General features: G+C 31.6%; 3 protein-coding genes and 1 pseudogene across 3 annotated transcripts; 3 read left to right on the forward strand and 1 right to left on the reverse strand.

Moving 5' to 3' along the window:
• Positions 1 to 339: 339 nt before the first annotated feature.
• On the reverse strand, positions 340 to 2,261 carry LOC126839782 (uncharacterized; annotated as a pseudogene).
• Positions 2,262 to 3,659: 1,398 nt separating this feature from the next.
• Positions 3,660 to 10,888, forward strand: LOC126839714 (cilia- and flagella-associated protein 298-like). Its single transcript, XM_050575134.1, has 5 exons — positions 3,660 to 3,798; positions 3,878 to 4,113; positions 4,188 to 4,358; positions 4,913 to 5,134; positions 10,768 to 10,888. The coding sequence occupies exons 1-5, from the start codon at positions 3,660 to 3,662 to the stop codon at positions 10,876 to 10,878; spliced, it is 879 nt and encodes a 292-aa protein (XP_050431091.1). The 3' UTR covers positions 10,879 to 10,888.
• A 3,751-nt stretch (positions 10,889 to 14,639) lies between these two features.
• On the forward strand, positions 14,640 to 17,020 carry LOC126839783 (zinc finger protein interacting with ribonucleoprotein K-like). The gene is made up of 4 exons (XM_050575191.1): positions 14,640 to 14,796; positions 14,875 to 14,970; positions 15,276 to 15,371; positions 16,931 to 17,020. Exons 1-4 carry the CDS (start codon positions 14,640 to 14,642, stop codon positions 16,999 to 17,001), a joined length of 420 nt encoding a protein of 139 aa, XP_050431148.1. The 3' UTR covers positions 17,002 to 17,020.
• Positions 17,021 to 17,325: 305 nt separating this feature from the next.
• LOC126839784 (uncharacterized) lies at positions 17,326 to 24,168 on the forward strand. Its single transcript, XM_050575192.1, has 8 exons — positions 17,326 to 17,349; positions 21,139 to 21,338; positions 21,628 to 22,570; positions 22,638 to 22,770; positions 22,841 to 23,122; positions 23,209 to 23,487; positions 23,804 to 23,884; positions 24,017 to 24,168. Exons 1-8 carry the CDS (start codon positions 17,326 to 17,328, stop codon positions 24,166 to 24,168), a joined length of 2,094 nt encoding a protein of 697 aa, XP_050431149.1.
• Positions 24,169 to 26,121: the final 1,953 nt, after the last annotated feature.

The following is a 26,121-nucleotide window of genomic DNA, read 5'->3' on the forward strand; positions in this document are numbered from 1 at the left end:
AACTTTTAGAAATATTTAATTTTAATTTAAACAGTTGTTGTTGTAGTAATGTAGGGTGGCCATAAAAATAAAATAAAAATACGGGACATTTCAAAAAACAAAATAATCTGATGAATAATTTTTTAAATATATAGTAGATACATGAAAACAATTTTATTTTGATATTAATGGTGAACTAGTTAAAAATTAAGATTATACATGTATTATATAAATTACCTAACTAAATATAATAATATAAAAAAAACAAATTTAAATTTAATGTGTACTGTATCATGTTTTTTATATATAAATAAAATGTGGTTGGTAAATATTCGTACGTAAACAAAAACACGAAAATATTTATTTTGATGACGATGGTTGGTCTTCTTCTGCTATTTTTGTACACTTTTGTGCTGAACTAATTGCATCAAGTAATTTATTTTCTTTCAATAAAATATTATAAAAATCATTGCAAGAATAGTTTGAAAACTGTGTTTTCACTATGATAATTGATTTTATAGTTTCAACTAAAAAACGATTTTTTTCGTCCGTCCTTAAGACATTAATGGTAGAAAAAATCCTTTCTACTGCAGAATTTGTACCCGGCATTGCTAAAGCATATTCTACAATTGGTGATATGTTAGTTGTGTCAATGTTATGAGCTTTAGTGTACTCAAATATTTCACACCACTTAACTTCCAATTTAGCTGAACTTTTTTGCCATTAATTTATTCGTGATTGAAAAACTTGTTCAATATGACTGAAATCGTCAAACAAATTATCTTCGTCCAGTTTTAGGTTTGAATTATTTTGGTTTTTTTCTATAAGAAATTTTATACATTTTTGAACATTTTCCCAAGTAGGGCAATTTATTAATTGAACCCAACAAAATACTTTTAACTCGTCAAAATGGCAACCCCATTTTTCTATGTAAGATAAAAAAGTATTATAAAATAGATCAGTACTTTTTTTGAATGAGTTTTGATCATACATATTATTGTTTTTCAAATCATTTAAAATCGATAAAATATTTGATGTAAGAAAATTTTGATTTTTTCTATTTATTATTTTTCCAACCAAAATCTCTAATTCCTCTGCAACTTCACATGCTGATATTTTATCTCCTTCTATTTTTGTCACAGTATCACAGACAACTTTTAATTGGCTTTGCAAAAAATAAAACCATACTTTAGACATAGGATCATTAAAAAAAGATTTTAAAATGGTTGGACACTTTCCTGTTTTTCGAAGTATAATTTTAAACCTTGGTAAATATCAATAATTCTTGTTATGGACGGTAATAAAGATAGCCAACGAGTTCTTACACTTCCAAGTATATTTTTATATTCGACATTTGCATATTCGCAAAACTCTTTCAAATGTTCAACTCGAACTGTAAAGATATGAAAAAATTGAAAAATTTTGTTCACTTTAATTTCTACATCAATAGGTAACACATCAGCACTTGATTTAATTGCATTATGCAAAATATGAGCAGCGCAACCTATCCCATTAATATTCGTTTTTAAATTATTATTTAAGATTGAAAAAACATTTTTTTTTCCTTTTCGTAAAATACCTCCAAAGTTAGTATTGCAATTGTCACCAGAAAATGCAATAATTTTATCCAATAACTTGTATTTTTTCAAACTTTCAATTATGTAATTTGATAAAATATCTGCTGTTTATCCTTTTAAATTTGTCACTTCAAAAACTTTAATTTGTACTCCCAGATTTGGATTAAAATAACGTATTAAAATATGTACGATTTTCAGATTTTTATGGTTAGAAGTATCTATCATGATAGTAGCAAAATTTATATTTTCTAATTCCTTACAAATCTGTTGCATGGCGAAAGGAGCTAGCACATTTAAAACAATCGATTCAGCCTTAGTTCGAGCACAAGTGAATTTTTTATTATAAATTTGTTTTAAAAGAGATGATGTGCAATCCATCGATCGAAATGAGTGATTGTGTACAACTGTATGAAATGCGAATATCCCTCCTTGTGCCGCGGTACGTCTACTTTCGTCAGTAGATCCACTCGGATTATTCTTTAAAAAAAAAGAAGTTACCTTTTCATTTTTTGATGCAGCTGATAGCGCCAATATATGTTTTTTCGCTTTTGTGGTATGTTGTTTTATATCTGAAAGTCCACCATGTTTTATAGAAAATACCGATTTACATATTGTACAAAACACTTTTCCAACTTCATCAGCATCTTTTAAAAAAGGAAATTCGGATTTTAAATTTGGAGCAAAAACACACCTCCTTTTCGGCATTGTGAGAAAAAAATAAACAAACTGTGTATTTTAAATGACACCACTACGACTGAACACTATTACTACGACGGACAAAATGTAGACTGAATGAGTACAAATATTATAACAAATAACATTTACAATGATACATAGATCTAATAATATTGTAGATAACGAACTGGCCGCGACCAGTGAGATTGTTCAAATAATAATCCAATGATATCAAAATATACGAAAATATAACACTATTATGGTATTATGACATTATATACGTTTTATATCACCGACAACAATGTGACGCAACAATTGTAATCAAAATAAGAATCTAAAAATACCTACCACTGAAAAATAATAGATTTTAATATTCTATATTGAATAATGTTGTACAAAAATATCGTAAACAAAACGATTTTATAGTAAAATAAATTTCAGAAATTATAAATTAACGGTATGGAAAAAACGGCATTAATACGGGACGGACTTGGAAAAACGGGACAAAATGCGTCCCGTATTACTTTTGTCGGGACAACGGGACACAAAGTTGAAATACGGGACGTATGGTCACCCTATGTTAATAGATAGTTTTTTATTTGTATTTTTCTAAATTTATTTTATTTAGTTATTTGAGAATAGGTAAATATACATGTTTACCATTTTTATGTTAATAATAAATAAATTCAAGTTGTGTTTGCAATTATGATTTTTTTTTTTTTTTTGGTCGCCAAAAGTTAAATTTAAAATATTAGGGTCACGCTCATAAAAGGTTGGGAACCGCTGCTTTAAATGGTTGCCATGGTATCCGTGTTCAGTTGATATATAATACGGAATTTCTATAAGAACCATTTTGAATTTCGTTATTCAAATTTGTGTTATTCAGCTTCTGCTAATTCTGTAGAACACATTCAAAGATTGATTAATCGTCTGGATATTTCTTTTTGCTACTCAATTTCCCAAAAGTTGACTCGGTAAGAACCAAGATGACATTATTAGTATTGTTTATTTGATGTTTAAAGTAAAAAATGATCAACTTAGTATAAAATTAATTACTAATGATTATGTTATTGATGTTGTATCAGTCAGGACGCTTAATAATGTAAATGTTTTGAAGTTTATGGGGTAAATTAATAATTTCTTCTGTGACTAAATGTATGTTAAAAAACAACTTTTAAATTATTACCCATAGATTAATACTGATTTATTAAAATAATTTAACCCACCAGAAAAACAAGGACCTACATTTTAATTTTACACCTAAATAATATAGCAGCAAAGGCTTCAAAACATTCATTTTCTTTTAACTATAAAATATAGTTAAATATATAAGTATTATAAGTTAATAAAGATTAATTTTTTTTTACACATTAAACAAATATAATACAAACTTTCCTATATGTTTTTTCAGTTATTTTAGTTGTAAAAATGGTTTTGATTCATGTTAAGCATGGTGATGAAAGTCAGTTTTTATATGATGCATCTTTAGAAACTCTTGTTGATGATTGTACTTTAAATATTACAACAATTTATAATGGACGTTTAAAGATATCCAGAATATGTAGTGGTATGTAATTATTCGTTATTTTACTTAACGATTAAATTATATAAATTATGAAACTTTTTTGGTGTTTATTTTCATCAAGAACTTGAAGAGCTTAAAAAACATGGCACACTATTACCATCAGAAATAATGGGTTTAACCGATGAACAAGTTTCTGAACTCAAGTTAGTTGATACCTGGGGTGAAAAATGTATACCAAGTGGTGGCTTTACATACAATAAAGATCCAATAGGACGTAGAAATGGTAAACAGCCTAATGAGCAAATGCAAAATTTGTTGACAAAAACAATCGAAGATGCTAAGGCTTGTGTTTCTAAGGTAAAATACTTATAAAATTAACTAAAAATCATAATTTTGTATATTATTTATAATGATATCCTATTGTGCCATAGAAGTTGGTTCAGTCACAAATAACTTTAACTCAGAAAAAGATTCAAGAAGCGTTGGATATGCTTAGAGGGGTTGTCATGATAATTTATCCGATGAATCTTCCACCTCATGATAATATTAGACTTGAGTTGGAAAACAATGAAGATCTGACTGGAACGCATGCGTCTCTAGAGGTTAGTAAAGCTACAAAAAGCTTAAATTATAAAATTAGTTAATGCTTTGATCACTAAAAATAAGAGTTTCAATAACACTACAAGTAATTGCTAATAAATATTAATATGTGGGCAAATATATTTGGTACATTTTACATTAATATTTAACTTTCTGATTTTATTTAATGGCTTGATATATCTTAATTTATTGTTTATTTATTTTAAATAGCTTAAATAATGGTGTAGCTACAGTCAAAATCATCCAGGTGTAAATTATTTTCTAGCGCATTATGTATATTGTATACATATACATATTATAGGTATAATATTTGTACTAAGTAGCACAAAAGCGTTCGAATATAGTATGTGCCACAAGGGTAACTGCCATTAATAGTAGCAAAGCCACTATTAATCCTAGATGATAATATAAAGTATTATATAATTATATACTAATGTCTGTTCTCACTAGTAGTTCATTTTAAATATTAAGTTTAGTCTAACTGTACTAAAATTATAAGCTTAAATGTCAAAATGGTCATAAAGGATATTAATAAAAGATATTATATTTTTGTTAGGTAATCGAACCTAGTGCAGCTCAGCTTTGGTTTTCTGGTCGTGAGTTATTACGAGATTCTGATAAAAAGATGAGAGATTTTTTGGGCCGTAATGAAAAAACAAAAATTGTATTGAAGTTGACAAAGACTGGATCAGGGCCACCAGCTCGGGAACCGCCGTTAAGTGAACAAGACAGAAAATTGTTAATGGCCCATGCGTATAAAAAACAAGAAGAGTTAAAGGTAAGGTAGTTTTGTAAATGTTGACACTGTTTATACGCATAGATCTATTGATAATGATTGTTTTATTATCATAAAATGTTCTTTATATTAATATTTTATGAGTAGGGTAAATACTTAACATGTATTAATAAAGTAAGTATTTTTTGTGATACAAAGTCATCATTAGTAACAGTGGTGCGCTATGATTTTATATAAATCTATACATACAAAAAATATATGTAGTCTATAATTGCACGGATAGTAATGTAACGTGTCTGCTTGGCTAGTTGGCTAGGCTAGGCTGAAACGACAGTCGATAGGGTTAAATTAGTGGACCCGAAGACGGGACGGATGGCTAGGCCGTATCTACACTTAAATATCCCTAAAGTCTCCTTTGTATATTTGCTATATCGCCTGAGGAGCTTAACAGGCGGTCGTACCTCTAAATAACTTAACTCTCAAGTGTGCAACGAAACGAAAACAGGTTTATTAAATAAGTAAAGCTATGTACATATATATTACACCTCTACCTGGATCCTAAAGCGTTCTCTGTAGTTAGTCCAGGTAATGGCGGAGTTGAACGGACACACGAGTACGGGTAAAGTTAAAAGAAATATAAAATAGTAATGTAACGTGAAATAATAGGTAATGGCTTTAGAATAATTAGGTCGCGGTCCGAAGATGGTAGTATGTCAACTAACTGGGCATCGGTGCCCCTGGCATTGTCCCGTGTGTCTGTTGTCTCCCCTACCTATAATGGCTTACATGCTAATCGGGGTAAACTGCTAATAATGCATATTTGGAGGCGAGTGGTAACGGGCGGCTAAATGTGACCGTTACAGCTGCTCCTCCCCTAATGAGGTCTGACCTCAGACCTAAGTTATACAAATAAAAATGGGTACTAAGAAAAATAAATAAGATATGTACAAATACCCTGAAAATAAAGGTTCCTATAGGTTGGTTTAAATTAATTATGATTTAAAGGAGGGCCACCTGTACTCTTATTTTGACCTTTGGTTAATTTCGACGATCATCCATCCCTTAACTTGTCGTTTTTATTGAAAACTTGAAAGGCCATCGCTCGACGAAAACATCCAACCTAGCTTCTCGCCTTTCTTGAAAAGACTTGTAGGTCAACCCTCTATAAAATGAATAGTGGTGTTCTCAAGGTCTTAATAAGCTACTAGTGGTTGTCATATTCTATTCCACATAAAAAGGTAATATGGGAAAAGCATGGGCTACATTGTATTGTTATTGTTTAAAATATTAGGTTGGCTAAGCTACGCATACAAGAAAACTCAAAACAACTATAAAAGAAAAATTCATTGTCTGTTTATCTCACAATATATATGTGTAATTACGTTAATCCTAATAATAATGATGAAAAACGTTGCTAAAAATAATTTATCATATACATTCATTATCTTAAGTTAAGTTGATACCTCTGCGTGCTTAAAAAAAACTACTTCATTTAAATTATACAAAATAAAATAATAATAATCGTAAAATAAAATAAATTTCATTAAGTGTTTATAAAAGAAACAGAAAAGAAGACTAACAGAGAAACGCTTAGTAGTCGAAAAAATATCGGACCCAGGGTAATTTACGCGGTTTTTTTTTTCTTCTAAAATGTATACAAACATTACAAATACGATACAAAAAAAATTACAAAAAATATTTTGACGTCGGCTAATCTTGCGCCTTTGGCGTATCGTATGTCTAGGAAATGATTTATTTTAACTATAACAATCGGTCAATATATATGTATATAATAAAAATATGTAAAACAAAGGCATTATTAACAAACAGGTTGTCTTTAAAAAGACAGTTTTAAAAGTTGACCACCGTTCAACTCCGCCATTACCTGGACTAACTACAGAGAACGCTTTAGGATCCAGGTAGAGGTGTAATATATATGTACATAGCTTTACTTATTTAATAAACCTGTTTTCGTTTCGTTGCACACTTGAGAGTTAAGTTATTTAGAGGTACGATCGCCTGTTAAGCTCCTCAGGCGATATAGTAAGTATACAAAGGAGACTTTAGGGATATTTAAGTGTAGATACGGCCTAGCCATCCGTCCCGTCTTCGGGTCCACTAATTTAACCCTATCGACTGTCGTTTCAGCCTAGCCTAGCCAACTAGCCAAGCAGACACGTTACAATTTGGATAAATAATTTTATATAGCCCCTAAATACACATTGCTTTGGAAAATTAACATTTAAATAAGAATTGAATCAATTATGTGGTCAGACATTTTGGGTTTGATAATACAAGCAACTCGGACGTCATTTAACGTAAGTACCCTTTAAAATTGTAAGTGTTCTCATAAGAAAAATAAAATATTTTTATTAAAATAAAAAATAAATAAACGAAACTATTTCAAAATAATTTCATATAGTTACGAAAATCAGCATGCGCAAAATTATGCACATAAAAATAAAATCGCCGTAAAAAGAAAATATTGGTTGCATCTGCACACCTTGTGTCAATAAAATAAATTCGTTAAAATCCGATTTAATGTGAACATAGTCAAAAACAGTTAATCGAAAACGAAACGCCGTGTAAAATATCAGTCATTATTTCATTAACTAATCCGAAATTATTTTATAAAGCCGAAAAATTAATACGCCGCATAATGTTATGACAACTCGTGATCTGACATAATAGTCGTCCATTGGTTGATAAAAATAATAAAATATTATTCAACAAGTAAAATAAGTCAATCTGAGATCGTCAGAGACAGTGCCGTGTAAAAAACATGTCAACGGTAAAACCGGACGGTCACCGGGGGTTAGCCGGGAAAATATTTGCCAAATAATAATATAACAGTCAATCTGAACAAACGCAGAGACAAACAGCCGTATAAATAAAATATAAAAACTCAACGGTAACCAACCGGAAATATGTATTTATTCACTACCAAAATCGCTGATGACATTCGCGTATTAACAACCAAAATATTTAAAATTCAAAAATTCGATCCGGACGTATAAAATAAAGGTTAGCTACTCCTTTCTCTTAAACTACCCATATGATCGACATTCGAAATTCAAAGATATGTGTTATATGGTGTGGTAAAAATGTTGGTCTCCAGACCAACGGCAAAATAAATCAATAAAATATTGAACTTTGCGGTTAAAATGCGGCACTTAGGCGGCAATATCGGCAACAATAGGTATGCGGCGATCTATGGCCATGGCAAAAACGGCAATTAAACGGCAAATAAAAATATACAAAATCAAATTCAAATTGATTATCTTAAAAGCGGCAACGTGCGGCCGAATATGATCGCCTCCTTGGCTGCGGGCGGCAACGTGCGACTAAAGATGAAACAAACGGCAAATAGGTACTATTTAGTACGCGTCGGCAAAAACGATGATGTAAATAAAATCGGCAAATAATTCGGTAGTATTGATGACTTAGCAATAGGCGTACGGCAGAAGTAGTAAGTGAATATTAAATTCTAATATAGTTGGAAAAAAAATTGACCTAGTTCATATTATCCTAGGCTGACAAATAGGGGTCGCGACTAAAATGGACCATAAAATGACCTACTTCTGGAAATTACAGTAATACATAAATGACGTTCCGATCCTAATTGCTTATTTATACTTACGGGGCAAAATATAAAGATAATTATTTTTACACGTTTGCATAATTGCACGGCACAGACCGATAATATTTACTCTTTTATATTTTGATAATATAATTTACTTTGTCTTGAGGGAAAAAAAAATCACTTATTTATTTAATATTATGAAAAATAATATTAAAACCTTCTAACTAATATTACAATAAAAATTGGCCTAGAAATTACAACGTCAGCAAAACATTGCGATCACTGGCACATACGGGTGTGTGCGTGTATATGTGTATATATCGTCTCGGGTACCGTCTGAGATTGTACATGTTACATTATTGTTCTCCGTTAAAATCATGATCATCACTTTTAAATACGTTGTTTTAAATTTCTGTTCTAACGGTCAAGGAATCGTATTATAATATTTTATAACCGTGTCAAATTCAAATAATAATATGAAGTGCGAGTCGGGGATTGGTGTCCAAGGATTGTCAGAAAATAAGACTCGGACATGTCCATGATTCATTTCTGACAACGCAATAACAGAAAAAGGCATTGCCTTACAATCGAACGTTTATAATTACGGGATAGCAGTTAGTTTGAAATTATAAAACCTGCAACGGCAGTTGTCTGCCTCCAAGGAAATATGTGTTTTTTTTTTTTTTTTTGCTAGATGTATTCCTAGTAATCACACCGTGAGAAATGTGAATTACAATTTATATTTATATTTTTAAAGACGCTACCTAACAGAAGTAAATAATTTATATATTCGCGCATAATATAATTATATGTATGATTCCCCCAAAAAAAAAACAAAAAATTATATTTTTACAAAAGAAAAATAGAAATTTATTTTTCCTTTTCCTTATACTGCCTCTTGGAATTTCCATCAAGAGACAGAGGAAAACAGAGGAATTAAAGTTTAGACATATCCTCTGTATTATAAAATTCCAAAAAGGATTTCTTTAAAGTTTCCCACGTTAAAGTTATATTTTCAACCTCGATAAATTGAAATAATTTTTTGGCTTGGTCTCTTAAATATAATGGAAACATAATTGTCTTTTTTTTTGTCATCCCAGTTGTTTGCGGCAGAAATTTTCTCAAAAGTATAAAAGTAATCTACAACATCTTCAGTTATATGCCCCGAAAATATTTGGGGTTCGCATATGTTATGACCAGCCATAATGATTAATTTTCTTGTATTAAAAAATAATTACAATCGATTTTTATATTTGAATTTAGAATTTAAATGCAATTTGATACTTAATAAAAAAAAAAAATGTACTTTACTACAACCTGAGAGTTAAATCAAAAAATTAGCAGGTACAATTATATGGGGTCGTGTCCGTCGTCTATTCCCTTAAAAATGTTAGGGTCCCTCCCTGAGGTAAAACTAACGAAAATCGGCGCCTCCACCAAATTGTAACGTGTCTGCTTGGCTAGTTGGCTAGGCTAGGCTGAAACGACAGTCGATAGGGTTAAATTAGTGGACCCGAAGACGGGACGGATGGCTAGGCCGTATCTACACTTAAATATCCCTAAAGTCTCCTTTGTATATTTGCTATATCGCCTGAGGAGCTTAACAGGCGGTCGTACCTCTAAATAACTTAACTCTCAAGTGTGCAACGAAACGAAAACAGGTTTATTAAATAAGTAAAGCTATGTACATATATATTACACCTCTACCTGGATCCTAAAGCGTTCTCTGTAGTTAGTCCAGGTAATGGCGGAGTTGAACGGACACACGAGTACGGGTAAAGTTAAAAGAAATATAAAATAGTAATGTAACGTGAAATAATAGGTAATGGCTTTAGAATAATTAGGTCGCGGTCCGAAGATGGTAGTATGTCAACTAACTGGGCATCGGTGCCCCTGGCATTGTCCCGTGTGTCTGTTGTCTCCCCTACCTATAATGGCTTACATGCTAATCGGGGTAAACTGCTAATAATGCATATTTGGAGGCGAGTGGTAACGGGCGGCTAAATGTGACCGTTACAGTAATTTTGAGAAAATATTATAATTAAAATTGTTTGCCTAACAAACGCGTGATTGTGTTTTTTTTTTGTTTCAGAAACTTAACCAAGACGATGACGACGTGTATCTCAACTCTTCCTGGGCCGACGGCGGAAGTTTGAAAAGAAGTCTACATCAAGTTGGTGACATTTCCTGGAGGCCTAAATAATCCATTCGGGTTTTTCTCTTTTGTTTTCACTTATTTTGTGAATTTTTTTGTTTTCATTACATTGTTCGACAATTCACTAAAGCTAATTGTGTTTTCCGCTGCAGTAGGTAATAAAATGCCGATTCTGGGAAGAATGGAATGCGTTGACGTCACAAAGTTCGGTACATCCAATGACGTCACTGCATTCCATTCTTCCCAGAATTGGCATGCATTTTTTATCCTAGGTCAGTGATGTCCCCCTACCCCCCTGATGATGTAGCTTTCCTAGGTAAGTATCGTGTCCCTCCCCTCGCCCCTCGGCGTACCCCAAAACTTACAAGCGTACGGACATACGTAAGATAAGTAATAGTTGTTGTTGATGTTAAACATTAGTTGTGTGTGAGTAGTGCTTCAAGATGGATTTGCTGCAAAAAATTGATAAAGAACTCGAGGTATTATTTATTACTTATCCGGTACAGGATACGATTAGAAGAGTGTCGAAGATGTCTACAAATAATTCTATTATCGACAACTTGGCTCAGCAATGTGGAAAATCATCAAATAACGATGGACATCGTTCCGGAAAACAATCCGTTTTATCTAGTCAGATTCAAGCTAAAGATTTTTAAGGGGAAACTCAGTTTTAAAGTCTCTAATGACGGCCTGTGGCACTCAGTTTTGTCTCAGCATCTTTATGGCACGGAATTGATGAATTACATTTCCTTCATTGTATAAATATTTAATAAATTCATCATTGAAAGTGTTTACAGCGTCCGTTGCAGGAACAGTTATTGTCTTTCACAGTGTGTTTAACAGATCGAGAAGTATGGTTTTTGTCTTTAAACATTTCACTTTTTATTTGACACTTGAAGTAGGTGACGGTAGTCTCTTCCTCAAATAAATGATATGAAATTAAAAAATTCTTGCAATTACCACACATTATTTGTAAACAGGCTACATTATCAACTTGGCAACAAATATGACGGGCGAATTCTTTTGGGTTAGCATTTTCAATGATGTTGGCTTTAAATAACGCTGAAACCAGAAACTCAATGTTGGCATGAACTTTGCACAAGTCTTTGTCCCTTTCAGAAACTTTTGTTTAACCACCCAAAATGGCTTTAATTTACAAAACGAAACGTAGCCAATTTTGTAATCAACTTTTTCCAAGAATTTGACATGCAAACGTTTCAAGGTATCAGTAAGAACTCTTTTTTGTTTTTTCATTTTATACCTCATTATACAATCTTTTTTACCTGGACACACCTTTGACACTTCATCATCTTCAAAAAAATCATGAATATCCTGTTTGACTAACGCATTTATTTTACTCACTTTTGATCGTAACTGCTTGTTATTTGTCAGCATACGTGAACTATTGAAAATACTTTAGTTGAAATCGTGCCACGCAAATTACACATTAACTTATACTTTTTTTAAAAAAATTCATTTCCAACCAAAAGTTTTCCAAACTCTCTTTTTTTTCAACGTGAAGAGAGCTTTTTAAAACGTTGTGTCAACTGACATTTTATTGCTTCACCAAACAACAACTTTCGTTTGATTTCTTATTTCCATGTTTCATTAGTTCTGAAACTACTTTTCTGGGGGACTTCATATTACTCGTTCCATTACTCATCCTCCAGCATTTTTGGCGCCATTTATTTGCTTGCTGTTTCAAAGCTGTTATCGTTTTCAATAGTTTTTTATTTTCTCTAACTACCTTTGCTCTGTTTCGCTGGATTTTTTTTCCTACCGGATTGTTGACGTGACTGCACTAACTGTGTTGAACTCTGTTAAATGCTGTCAGGAGGGGGTTGTTTTATCATTTCGACCCGCTGTTTAATTTTGTTGTAAGCTTTTTTTGCCTAAGCTCTCCATATCTTTCGCTTTGCCCTCAGTCCTCTCTAGTAGTCTATAAAACGCCGATTCTGGGGATCAAAGGAAGCCGCCACCGATTAAAAATGTGCAAGATCAGCATTTTTCTGGGGATCAAAGGAAGCTGCGGTTAAAAATTTGCAAGATCAGCATTTTTCTGGAAGCAGCGGGCAATTAAAAACCCATTAAAATTCCGATGATATCAATGGAATGTGCAAATTTGTTTGCAACAAATGACGTCACGTGAGTGTATTATATTGTCAGCTGACGTCATTTTTGTTGCAACAAACGCATAACTGACGTAATATTGACATAGGTCATGCATTGCATGCAATTTTTTTTTTTATTAAATTTTAATTGCAATAAATAGTAGAAGGGAAACATACATTGTGGAACAAAAGGACGATTGATGATCGATAATTCCATTGTTAGGTCCTAATTGAATCATCTCTTTGTGTAAGTCATTTGCCATATTGTGTAAACGAATCATCTCTTTGTGTTTCGGGACTAGTGCAACAAAAAAAAAATGCGATCACCACCGTTAACCTACCTCAACCTTTGCCGCCCTATAGATGATTGCCATCCGTACCGACCTAACCGTGGACGTTATATATATATATAGGTAGCATATAAATATAATGTTAACCAAACGCAAAAACAATATTTATTTTCAGGTCTATATTGAATGGGCATAAACGAACATTTTCTTAATAAACAATTTTAATGGTGTATAAATCCTGGTTACTTAGCCGATGTTACAAAAATATGTATTAGGACCACACACATCAGCACACGCATGGCAGGAGGTTTTTTTTTGCGGGGGGCAAAACAAACATTCCCCCCGTAACCTTACCGAGCCTACATACCTAAAAATTATGGAGTCACGACGAATAATATTCGGTGTTATGCATTTCAGTGAACGGTCAGACATTTTACTTGCTAAAATATTAACAAAAAAAATATCGCAATGGCAAATTCTAAATTACCATCAACTTGCATACGGAGTGACATGTTAAGTTCGCGATTTAATTTTGATCATGTGTCTAAATACCCGTTAAAATACGGGGTAAATCAGATTCGAAAATATTCTAGTGCTTTTAAGGAGTGGAATGTTGCATATAGTTGTAAACGTTTCAATAATTGTGATTACGTTTGCAACTCATATGTTTGTTGGAGCAATTTTGAAGGTGTAGAGAGGCAGCCCGAGTTTGGGATAAGAACTTTTGCAATCAAAGACATCAATGCATTTTTCGCATTTATGCGTTTAATGCATTGTAAAAAATGCAGACAACCACTGCACCGATGGTACACGATTGACACATCAATTGCGAGAAATTGGAGTTTACTCACGCATGACAAGTTTGTAAACTATGTTGATTTAGACATTGAATATATTAACTTGTAATTTTTTTTACTAATATTAGAATTAAGATTAGGATTGTAAAATAAATAGTTCTACTTAAAATAAACTTATTTTTTAGTTTAAAAAAAACCAATGCCTCATTTTATTATTTAATATAACGATATTTTTTTTGGAAGGAGTTTGCAGTGATCACCATGATCAATTATTATACTGTGTACAACCGTCAGATGTAATTTTGCTAACCTACCGTCAACAGTGTCTTGTCAACAGTAGTTTTTGCTCAGCAGTTTACATTAATTTTCACTGTTTAATTTTATATATATCGATTTTGTGTTTTTTTTTTAACAAAGTATCGTATTGTAATCTTAATATTATTGTATTACTGCATATAACATATTAACGCATTTAATCTAGTAGCTTAAATAGCATATTAACACATACTAATGCACTTAACACATTTTTTAAGCTTTTTAGCCTATTAACATAATATTACATATTTTTAGCATATTATTATTATTTTAGTAAACTTATTAAATTCTTAAACATGTATAATTGTAGTTTGTGTGAGAAATCATTCTCTACAAGCTCTAATCTTAATAGACATTTAAAAGTCCACCAAGGTATTAGGTTTACATGCGGAGAATGTGATTATGACTTTAAGTATCAAGGGAATCTATCCAGACACTGCATTGCCAAACACGGTAAGAAAACATTTTTTTTTTTGTTTGTACTTAAAACAAAAATGTGATTTAATTTAATAAAATATAACATTTATTCAGATGGTGCGGGGCGAAACGGGCGTCCGGGAAATCCTCTTCAACAAAGGGCATCGGTTATTCAGAACACATCACACATGCCTTCAACATCTGGTTTAGGTTAGTAAATGAATTATTTTTTACAAGTATATAGTGATTTTTTTTATAAGAGAAACTTGAAACACATCACCAATATTAAATTAAAATATATTTACTTTAACACCATGAAAAGAAAAAAAAATTAGCTTATAAACAAATATATTCACAATATATCATTGAATAGACCTTTAAATTTAATTTAAAAAAAATTATATAGCCATTCATATATTTTATGGTTATAAGCTATTTTTTCCTTTTAATGATTCAATCCGTTCAACAATCTTTAACATTTAATTTATACTGAAAAAATATTTTTTCCAATACAGGTCGACAGGCAGAACAACAGTTTTGGGGAAGCGCAGACGACGAAACATTTGTCCAAGCCGAAAATAATATGGCGTCAACTTCAAGAGTTGCTACAGGTTAGTGAAAAATATGTATACCGCATTAATTTTTTATACGTTAGGTTAGGGTAGGTTACCGTAGTAGGTTTTTTTTATATGTAACATTCACTATAAATTATTTAGTAAAAAATATATATAGTTATGACTTTAATATATTGTTTAGAGTAAATATTATACATTTCACCCTACCGTCCTGGCAAATTTTTTTTCAATTTATTAACACTTAGACACATTTTCACGGTTTATATTAAGTAAGGCCATTATTATATTATTAGGTGTAGATAAAAGATCGTTCGAAGAACTGTGTGACAGCGAAGGCGATGAGGCATGCTTGCAGGCTCTTGATAGTATAACGGTCAACAGAGAAAACAACGCAAATAATAAACGGTTGAAAAGTCACCGTTTAGCTGCAGTAACGAGAGAAGGATTCGTTTTGACCACCACAGGGTTTAGAGGTTTATGTAAAGCCTATTATAAGAAAAATTTTAATCAATTAGCGGACTATGAATCTTTCTTGGCTGAAACCAAACCTCAACTAATCGAACTTCTTACAACACTCGTTGCTGAAAATGCAATCAAATATACGTTGAAACTTGAGTCGACGTACAAAATCCCATCCACCGAGGTTCTTGAAAACCGGGCTTTCAAGACGTGTGCGAGGACATTGCTACCTGAGACCATCATTGAAGACCAAATAACTGATGACAGTAGAGGGAATTGGTTCTTTCTGATGAGGGGTAAAATCCTCACTTTCACTTCCCCTCTACCCCCCCAGCCTATATCTAGTCCTCCATAGTCCTTACTTTCACTTCCCCTGTACCCCTCCGGCCTATACCTAGTCCTCCATAGTCCTCGTTTTCACTCTCCCTGTACCCCTCCGGTCTATACCTAGTCTTCACTTTTACTTTTTCCCCCTCCCCGCAGATTATATTCCCCCCCCCCCTCGAAAAGTAAAAGTATTTCAAACTCAACGTTAAGTGAATGTTTTTTCACTCCTCATGTACCCCTCCGGTCTTCTTACATAATGGTTTTATTTTTAATCCGATCCCCATTGCGGTCTATATTTGTTACCGTTAACTCGACTTAATTAACATTGTCGTGCGTAAACTCGGGTACAGTCATGCCATGCATGTGTGGAGGGATAGGTATATAATAATAATATAATCGGTGCCTACCACTCGATGTTATTCGGGTAACGACCCTATCTGCGCTGTGTGTTGATATAAAAAAACAAATCTCTCTCACAACCAGTTGTCACCGTAACATTACCTTACACTATCTTATACTACCGATCGACACCCTACAGCGTGATGAACCTTGTTTACACTACATGAAAACATCAAGAATATTAATCAGTTAAATGGAAACCACTACAGTATATATTAGGTATATACTATATTATTTAATAAAATTCTCTCTAACCCACGATCTACATGTGTAGGATATCGAGTCCTTTTAGTAACTGTACTGTATAATGTAGTCGTTTAACGGTAAAAAAGAGTAATTATTTTCACCCTACTATCATGATATCACAAGGATACCCATTTTTTTTTTTTTTTTATGGATTTCAACCTTAGAAACGACTGCTACAAAACGGTATGTCCACTCAGTATTATCATTATCATCGTTGCAGTCGTCATCACCATAGAATATTCAACAAAATCAACGACAATAATCCTTTTTAAGTAAGTGTTACAGTTTCTATTATTTTTTTTCTACTCTACAAGTTAATTGCATAGTGAACGAATGTATATATATGATAGAGAGAGAGAGAAAATAAGGTTTCTCTTATAATTTTATAAATTTATAAGCTGTTATAATCTAAATATTACTTTTTATTAGTTTATGTTTAGACGAATAATACAATTTAAACAAAATTATTTTTTTTCTTTTTACTTTAGTATAATAATGGAAAACCAAATCATGGAACAATTTAACGCTGATATGGTTTATTTTCTTCATCTAATACAAAATGCGTCTGATGAAAAAACTGAACGTGAGTTCAATGATTGGTGTAAATATGTACGTTTTCAACCTTTAAGACATCCACGAGCAGCCGTAGAAATTGCTAAAGATCATTCACTTTATAAAAATGGATACATACTTTTTCATTTTGATATAAAAATCCATGATCGCCAGTATTGTGCTCGACGAAATGAACAAAAATATTACACATGTCTACCGAGCTTGCTGGATACTATAAATATTCATGGTGATTACCGGATCGAAAAATATTTAGGGTATATCATATTATTATTATTTAAAACAAAAACCTATATCAATAACAATTATTTTTACAGGTATGATTCTTTTATACAAGTCGTTCGGCAAAATGTATGTGTTAAATGCGGTGAACGAACTACATTTTGGAGAGATGTCGACCTCAAAACGTTTAAAAATCTCGATCCGATTACGGATGAAAAAGAAATACAGTCAGTTGTATATGATTTTATGGCTTTTTTCTGACTGAAGGTGTTAGAAAATCTCTTACAATATAATATGTAAAAACTTAAACTATAAAGAATAAAAATGCATTTCAATTGTTTAAATAAAAAAAATATAGATTTATTATTTTCAAATTGAGTACAGTTATTTTTTTATTAATTTAAAAACATACTATAGTAGTCTCTTAACACTATATTATTATTTATTTATATTCTAAGTATACTAAAACAAAAAAAAAAACAAAAAACAGATTAATGATGTACGTTTTACAGGTTTAAAAATATTTGTGTATACTTATTTAATTTATCGTTCACCATTATAATATTATAATTATATTAATAGTAAGTTATAAATAGACGACTGTAAATCTCGGAATCATAATAATTTTAGTTTTTTTTTATGCAAGAACTTATTTTAAAAAAAAACAAAATAAAATGAATAAGATATAATTATCATTTATTAAGTAAGAAATACATTTTAGGACTCGAAGTCTATGATAAAAGATTTATTTTGTCTACGACCTCTATATACTAAAAATGCTGACTCGTTGTTTTTCCCGAAATCATCACATTCTTGTTCAGAAAGTTGGATTGACTGTGGAAGAAAAACTCCAAGCAACTCATCATCTTTTGATAGAATCATTCGTACGGTTGGCCCATAAGTGGTTTTTAATAATCGCACCTTCTCTATTTGATATCTCGCATTGATAACCAGTTCAGCTATGCTGACCGATTTTGCGCTGGACTTCTCAGCCTCGGCGGCTTTCATCTTCAACAAACGGGCAAAGCTGGTCATACTAAAAAACAAAAAAATTATAAATATTTTTTTATTTCATTAAAAAACATCTATATTAAACAGTAAAAAGATTATTACCTTATGTTTTTTTTGAACGAAGTAAAAAGCTGAGGTCGTCTATTCATTCAGAGCTTGTAAAACGTATTAAACAGTTTAAATGGTAAGTAGTTTGATATTCTAAAAGAAAAGATAAAATCCCTCCCTCTCATTTTTAAGTAACTGCACTGAGCGGTCAAGGCTAAAGTAAGAAATTAATGCGTTATATAAAATATATCTTATAGTTGAGGCTTGAAGATAGAGGAGAAAATCATAATAAAAAAAATATCAATGATACTTATCCATAATACGTAATTATTATGCTTCTTCGTATCCTACACCACACGTGTGTTATAATGTGAACAACTTTTACCAAAATCTTTAGGTTTGTAAGAGGTCAAGGCTAAATTCTATGTTTGGTCTATACAGGTATAGTATCCAAATCGGTTAACAGACTTTCTCGATAAAAATGTTGTTTTCCTATAATTTATTTGGAAGCAGGGGTATTTCAAACATGACCAAAGGAGCTAAGAAGAAATTCTTTAGCTCGTGTTATTTAGTGTATAGTAAAGTGTTGTAAGTAACAAAACGTGTAGTTTGTAGTGTGTTATTCAGTAGTGTTAAAATTTCAGTATTTTAAAATGACCGGTTTGATTAATAAAAATAATATAACTTATAAAAAACGGAAATATACTGCATTACGACCGCCACAAGAATTAGTCGATTGCACAGTGTTCCATATTGATTATAGAAGTAAAAAGTCTATTCAAATCGGTTTGGATCCGAATGAAACATTTAATGTTAAAATTCATATTTTAACTTCTACAAGTTATGTAACAATTGGTATCATATTATTTAACAGATTTATATCTATAATGAGTACAATTTTGTTCAATTTGTCGAATGAGAAGGATCCTATGGAAAACCATAGCAAAAATACTCCACTTTTAAAAGATCAATTCTTCATTATCTCAAAATTGGTTTCACGTGGACAACAATTATTAGTCATACAATCAAAAAATGAAATAAAGTGTAAAATTATACTTTGTCGGGAAGAATTATTGAAAATTCAAGACCTTCAGCACGTTGTAAAGGCAGCACATTATCATAAATCTAATTTAACTCGTCTCCTCGTGTTAGAACAGTTGGAAATATTTGTAAAGTATTTAGACACACAGTGGAGGGAAAAAATGAGTTTTCACAGCGATGAAATGATATCATACATACAAACAACTGATCAAAATACGATTTCTAACCTAATCCCGAAAAATAAGCCAGATTATATCCATCAGCTTATTTTATTCGCTGCAAGATCTGTCGCTAACTCCTGGCTGGGGCTTAAATATTCCGAAATCGAGGTTAATATCATTTTTATATTATCATAATATTTTAACCAAATAGTTGTTGTATTAATACCAAGTATTATTATTATTGACAGGTTCACAAACGGAAAGATAAAATTAATTCATCACTAGAAACCGTGTCAGGTGTAGATTGCAATTGTGAATTATGTATTTTTACTAATATTAATAACGTATGTGATGACATTGTAGATAACGGAAAGTATTATGTATTTAAATAATTAAAATATTTATTAATAAGATATTTAAAAAAAATATATATATATCTAGTTATTATATTAAAAGACAAAACTCATATTATGTAAACTATATACTACTATAATTGTATACAAAAATAAAACAAAATATTGTTGTTTTACTCAGAGACAAAATAATTTATTCCTTAAGAAATTATTCAAACAACTATTTTCCCCCTCTCATCTTGTTATAATTATATAAAAGGACCAACTTTCTAAAAAAAAAAAAAGAAATCTAGTGCCCCGTGTACGTCAATTTTCTATATGGTTTAGCCAGTCGTGTGCTAGTCAGTGTTGCGGTTATACGCTCTTATGTATCTCATCCGTTTTTAATAGTTTTTTTTTGAAAAAAATTATACTATTTTGTTATTTTTATTAATATTAACTGTAATATTTAAAATTCATCATGTTTTCGTGTACACAATGTGGTAAATCTTTTGCAAACAAGTCTAATTTAAACAGACATGGTTTAAAACACGTTAACATAACATTTCCTTGCTACGCTTGTAATAGAATTTTCAGTCAGAAATCAAATTTGCTGCGTCATGTGAGAACTGTACATCGTAAGTAAAGCAATTAAATATATTACATTTATTTAAAACAGTAATTATTAAAAAAAAAATAGACTATAGAATCGAAAAACGTAAAAAAAACAATTTATATTATTATTTATTATAGACCTTGTTAAAAATGGAATTGATTTTACTGATGCTATTACCGGATTAGGACAAGTGTATAATAGTGAGAAGAAATAAAAAAATTGATGCGTTGGGCAAAACAGTTAGACATCCGTTTGTGATATATGCCGATTTCGAAGCACTTTTAATAAAACCAGATATTTCAGACAACAAAGGTGGAAATACTAATATTGTTGAGGAACATAAACTAATGTCATATGGATTTTTTGTAAAGGCTGCAGACAATATACCCATAGACATTTTAAAACAGTATAACATCCCTCTAACGCCCATATGGTTTCGTGGATCACAAACAATCAATTCTGAAGATGTAGCAAAACGCTTCGTGGAGGCAATTGTCGAAGTAGCTACAAACATAAGTGGTCTACTTCAGACGAATACACCAATAAAATTTACCGATACTGAAGCTCAGAGGCATGCAGTCGCTACATGCTGTGAAATTTGTCATTGTAGTTTTACACAGTCCAATGAAAAAGTAGCTGATCATGACATGAAAATTCAGACGAACACTTTGTAACTCATGCAATCTAAAGCTTCGTACCCCAAATTTTTTACCGGTTTTTTTTCATAACTTAAGCTCTTATGACGCACATTTTATCGTTACACAACTGGGGTATGATGATAAACCTATCAATATAATACCGACCAGCGAAGAAAAATATATAGCCTTCACAAAGTATATAAAAAATAATTTTTCGATTAGATTTCTCGATAGCTGTCGTTTTACACCAAGTTGCCTGTCTGCATTGACCACAGATCTTGCCAAAGCTGGTCTTTCTAATTTCCGAGAGACAGCCAAAGTGTTTTGCCCCGAAGACATGCCATTAGTGACCAAAAAAGGAGTTTTTCCCTATTCTTTCGTCGACGACTGGTCAAAACTTGAGGTCACCAGTTTGCCAGCACGTGAACAGTTCTTTAATTCACTCACAGGTGAACATATTAGCATAAAAGATTACGAACATGCATTACAAGTTTGGAATCATTTTAAATGTAAAACCTTGGGGGAGTACAGTGATATTTACATGAAAGTCGACATAATGGCTCTTACCGATGTATTTGAACAATTTCGTAATTTATGTATGGACACGTACAACTTGGATGCAGTATTCTACTTTACGAGCCCCGGATTAAGTTTCGACGCTATGTTAAAACATAGCATGGTGCATTTGGATCTTTTAAATGACTATGAAATGGTACTGCTAATAGAAAATGGAATCCGCGGTGGCCTCGTACAGGCCTGTACACGTTGGGCTAAAGCTAATAATCCTAAGACACCTGGTTACAATCCTGACAAGCCGAACACATGGTTAGTTTACCAAGACGCCACAAATTTATATGGTTATGCAATGAGCCGTTTTATGCCATCTGGAAGCTTTCAGTGGTACACCGGAAGCGGGGAGGAAGCACTGAAGGGTTTGGACTCTATGACGGAACAGTCTGAAACAGGTATGATTTTCGAAGTTGATATAGCTTATCCGTCAACTCTACATGATGAACATAACGAATATCCATTCCTTCCTGAGCTTAAATGTCCTCCAAATTCAAAAACGAAAAAACTGTTGGCCACACTTGAGGATAAAAAAAAATACGTAATTCATTATATGAATTTAAAACAAGCGATTGCGAATGGCTTAAAGGTTGAGAAGGTAAACATATATTTCAAAATATTGCTATAATAATAATAAATTAATAAAAAAATTTTGAATAACGTAGGTGCATAGAGTTTTACAATTTCATCAATCCCCTTGGCTCGCTTCTTATATAGATCTTAACACTCAAAAACGTAAATGTGCAACTAATGATTTTGAAAAAAACTTTTTCAAGTTGATGAACAACGCTGTATTTGGTAACAATATACCTTTTTTTTTTTTTTTTTTAAATTGATTAAATTAATTACTCAACCTTATATATTATAGGTAAAACGATGGAATCAATGCGGAAGCGTATTAAAATTGAACTCGTGTCCAGCCCTCGAAGACTCCAAAAATTAATTAATAAACCCACCTTTGAGCACTGTACTACATACAGCGAGAATCTTGCTGCTGTTTCCTTGGAGAACAAAATAATACATTTTTGTAAGCCGATATACGTAGGTTTTGCAGTGCTGAAGCTAAGTAAAGTTTTAATGTACGAATATCATTACAATGTTATGCGAAAACACTTTAAAGATGTTATTGAATTCGTTTATGGTGATACAGGTACTTATTAAAAAAATATATAAAAATTATAATAATAAATAGTTGTATTAAATTATAAATAAAATAACAAATTGTTTTTTCCACAGACTCACTTATATATTTGATCAAAACACAAGATTTTTACGAGGATGTCAGAAAAACACCAGAACTTCTAAGTCGGTTGGATACATCAAATTTACCGATTGATCATCCGTGTTACTCGGTAGAACGTAAAAAAGTTCCAGGGACATTCACCGATGAATTAGCAGGTCTTACGATGCATGAAATAATTGCATTGCGATCGAAGTTGTATGGGTTTAGCAAAGAAAACGTCTATAAGTCTCTGGAAACAGAATGGAGTATTGAAGAAAAAATAAAAGCTAAAGGTATACATTATACATTTTTAAATATAAAAAAAAAAAGTTTAATATTTAAATGGTATAAAATACATTATAAAATGTGTGAATCTTAATGGCCTAGTGGATTAAGGCGTCAGTTTTTCAAACCAGGTAGATAAGTATGATAGTGTTTAGTTCTAATAATATAACTTAAGCGATTTTTAATAATATATGATTTAATCCAAATAATTCCTATGCTGATTGCTTTGATTTACTACAGTTGTTAAGGTTCACAACATTTTTTTTGTTTTACTCATTAAAAATAAAAATGTATTACCTTTTACTTTATTTTTATTTTTAATAGGTATAAGAGCTTATGTAACTAAAAAACATATGGTTCTCGATGACTTAAAAAGATGTCTTTTCGATGACGACAGTGAGGATGATATGGACATTTATGGTTTCAATAAAGCAGAAGCAAAACTGACTGCTCATAATTGTGCTCTTAAGACCCTAGAATATGCCAACTATGACTTAAATACATCAAGTAGTACTTCATATCGCTACGATTACACTCCATATAGAGAGAATATATCTATAAGGTCGTTCAAACATAAAATTTGTACCGTTAAAACAATGAAATTAGCACTAAACCGAAATGATGACAAGAGGATTGTGCTTTGTGACAGGATTCATACTTTAGCAATTGGTCATTATAAAATCAAGTAATTGAAGTATAAAATATCGATAGTTCAAAATCTTATTCAAATTATTTTTATTTTAGTGAACTTCAAGAGGCAGGCAGATTATCAGAAAGCAACGACGCCGTTTTGTAAAAAAAATATTCCATTTATTTATTTATTTTGTTTGACATACATAAAATGATATTTTATTATATAAGTATAAATAAAATAATGTATATTACAGTGTAAACAGTTTTTTCCTACAGTATATATTTTTAATACTAGTCTTTAAAAAAATAAAAATTAAAAAAATATTATTTACACATTTTCCAAAAACCATTTTCTTAAAGTAAGAACTTTATAAAGTGTACATAGCTTGGGATTCAATTCTTTGTGGAAGAGACAGCAGGCAAATTCTTCATTAGGATAGAGTTCATCTATTGTTGGACAGCCCATTAATTCCATATTAATAATAGTTATGCCAGGTAAATATTCCAAAAGAAGATCTCTCTTTTGATCTCCTTTCACGTAAACTGTTCGAGCTTGTAATGAATTTAATATTCTTCCAATTTCCTCACATTCCACGTCACCATATGTGAGGCTCATTTTGTGGAAATGACGCTCTAACCATTTATTAACAGAACGAGACTTGGCACTTTGAAACAAGGACGGTGAGTATTTGAATATCCAATGTTGAACTGCCCAGCTCTCAGTATCGACTGCTGTTAATTCTTTTATTAGATATTTTCCATCAGATCTTAGGACACACTGCATATCTAATATTAAATGGTTCATTCTTGTATTATATATTATGACGTTGTACTATACAAGCAAGCAACACAGAACACGACTTTTCATGATTAAACATGGTATATTACTAATTCTTCTCATTCCTGAATCTTTTTTAAATCATCTACCTTGTCCTTAACGCTAATAGTTATTTCAGATTGCAGTTTATATTGTTCATATACTAAAATAGGCGAATCAAATGTTATATTTGATGTCATGAGTTCAATGTAAGATTCAATTCTTTTTATGGCAGCCCAAATATTATTAATTGTATCATTACATTTTGTTATATCCTCTCGATGAGTACGGAAAAGAATACCGTGTACGTTTAACTCGTTTTGAAGTATCTGCAATCCAACTTGAAGATTTGAGATTGACTTATTCTTTATGCCTTCCAATGAACCTCCAAACACGTCCATGGTCCTCGAGATACTAACTAGTATTATCATCATAGTTTAAGATCGCTTTTATCTATCCATGAGTTATGTGTTGAATCAAATCCTAACCATTTTACTAGAACTTTTGATCCTTTTTTTTGTAAGACCTTTTCCACCAGATAGTCATCAGGATATAGAGTTTTGCTTAATTCTTCATTGTAGAAACTACCTGCTATGGGTTTACCGGTATAGTCTTCTATGTAGTAAGTAGGAGGAGATGTAGAATTAGCTTTTACTACTTTGAAAATTTCACTACTCTAGCTAGGAAGATAACCCTTAGTAAAGATGGTTTTGTACATAGAAATTCTTACTCTATCGCCAACTTTAAAGCGAAATTTCTGCTCAGGTATTTTACGACCATGTATTACAACCGAAGACGGGTTAGCCTCAGCCTGATTCGGTGTCATTCTAATAGTGCTATGTTTTGTATTATTATACGTATCTACGAGGCTATCCAAGATAGAAAGCCATTCATATGAACCTTGAGCTGTAAATTGTTTGTACATTTTTGATTTAATTGTGCGATTAAATCTCTCAATTATACTAGCTTTGAGAGCGGAATATGTTGAGTATAAGTTAACATTGTATTTTTTCATCAAAGCCATGAAATGCTTATTATAGAACTCTTTCCCGGAATCAGTCATAAGGTGAGTTGTTGGGTGGGAGATGAGTACTTTCTCCATGGCTGCAGTGACTTCGACTCCAGTTTTTGTCTTCAGAGGAAAACACCAAGCTTTTTTCGTGAAACAGTCAATGACGGTAAGAATATATTT

The sequence above is a fragment of the Adelges cooleyi genome, unplaced genomic scaffold, assembly GCF_023614345.1.
Source record: "Adelges cooleyi isolate 19-005CV unplaced genomic scaffold, UGA_ACOO_1.1 ACOO_flye_CR_arks_rails_tigmint_CR_PRNA_307, whole genome shotgun sequence".
NCBI lineage: Eukaryota > Metazoa > Arthropoda > Insecta > Hemiptera > Adelgidae > Adelges > Adelges cooleyi.

What these genes read in the sequence shown, in the direction of transcription:
- LOC126839714 (XM_050575134.1), top strand. Translation starts at nt 3,660, where the DNA reads ATGGTTTTGATTCATGTTAAGCATGGTGATGAAAGTCAGTTTTTATAT. An exon ending in GATATCCAGAATATGTAGTG is followed by an intron (nt 3,799 to 3,877) that starts GTATGTAATTAT and finishes ATTTTCATCAAG; the next exon opens with AACTTGAAGAGCTTAAAAAA. An exon ending in CTAAGGCTTGTGTTTCTAAG is followed by an intron (nt 4,114 to 4,187) that starts GTAAAATACTTA and finishes ATTGTGCCATAG; the next exon opens with AAGTTGGTTCAGTCACAAAT.
- LOC126839784 (XM_050575192.1), top strand. Translation starts at nt 17,326, where the DNA reads ATGCGTCTGATGAAAAAACTGAAC. An exon ending in GTCTGATGAAAAAACTGAAC is followed by an intron (nt 17,350 to 21,138) that starts GTGAGTTCAATG and finishes TTTTTTGTAAAG; the next exon opens with GCTGCAGACAATATACCCAT. An exon ending in ACCGATACTGAAGCTCAGAG is followed by an intron (nt 21,339 to 21,627) that starts GCATGCAGTCGC and finishes TTTTTCGATTAG; the next exon opens with ATTTCTCGATAGCTGTCGTT.
- LOC126839783 (XM_050575191.1), top strand. Translation starts at nt 14,640, where the DNA reads ATGTATAATTGTAGTTTGTGTGAGAAATCATTCTCTACAAGCTCTAAT. An exon ending in GCCTTCAACATCTGGTTTAG is followed by an intron (nt 14,971 to 15,275) that starts GTTAGTAAATGA and finishes TTTCCAATACAG; the next exon opens with GTCGACAGGCAGAACAACAG. An exon ending in AACTTCAAGAGTTGCTACAG is followed by an intron (nt 15,372 to 16,930) that starts GTTAGTGAAAAA and finishes TTTCAACCTTAG; the next exon opens with AAACGACTGCTACAAAACGG.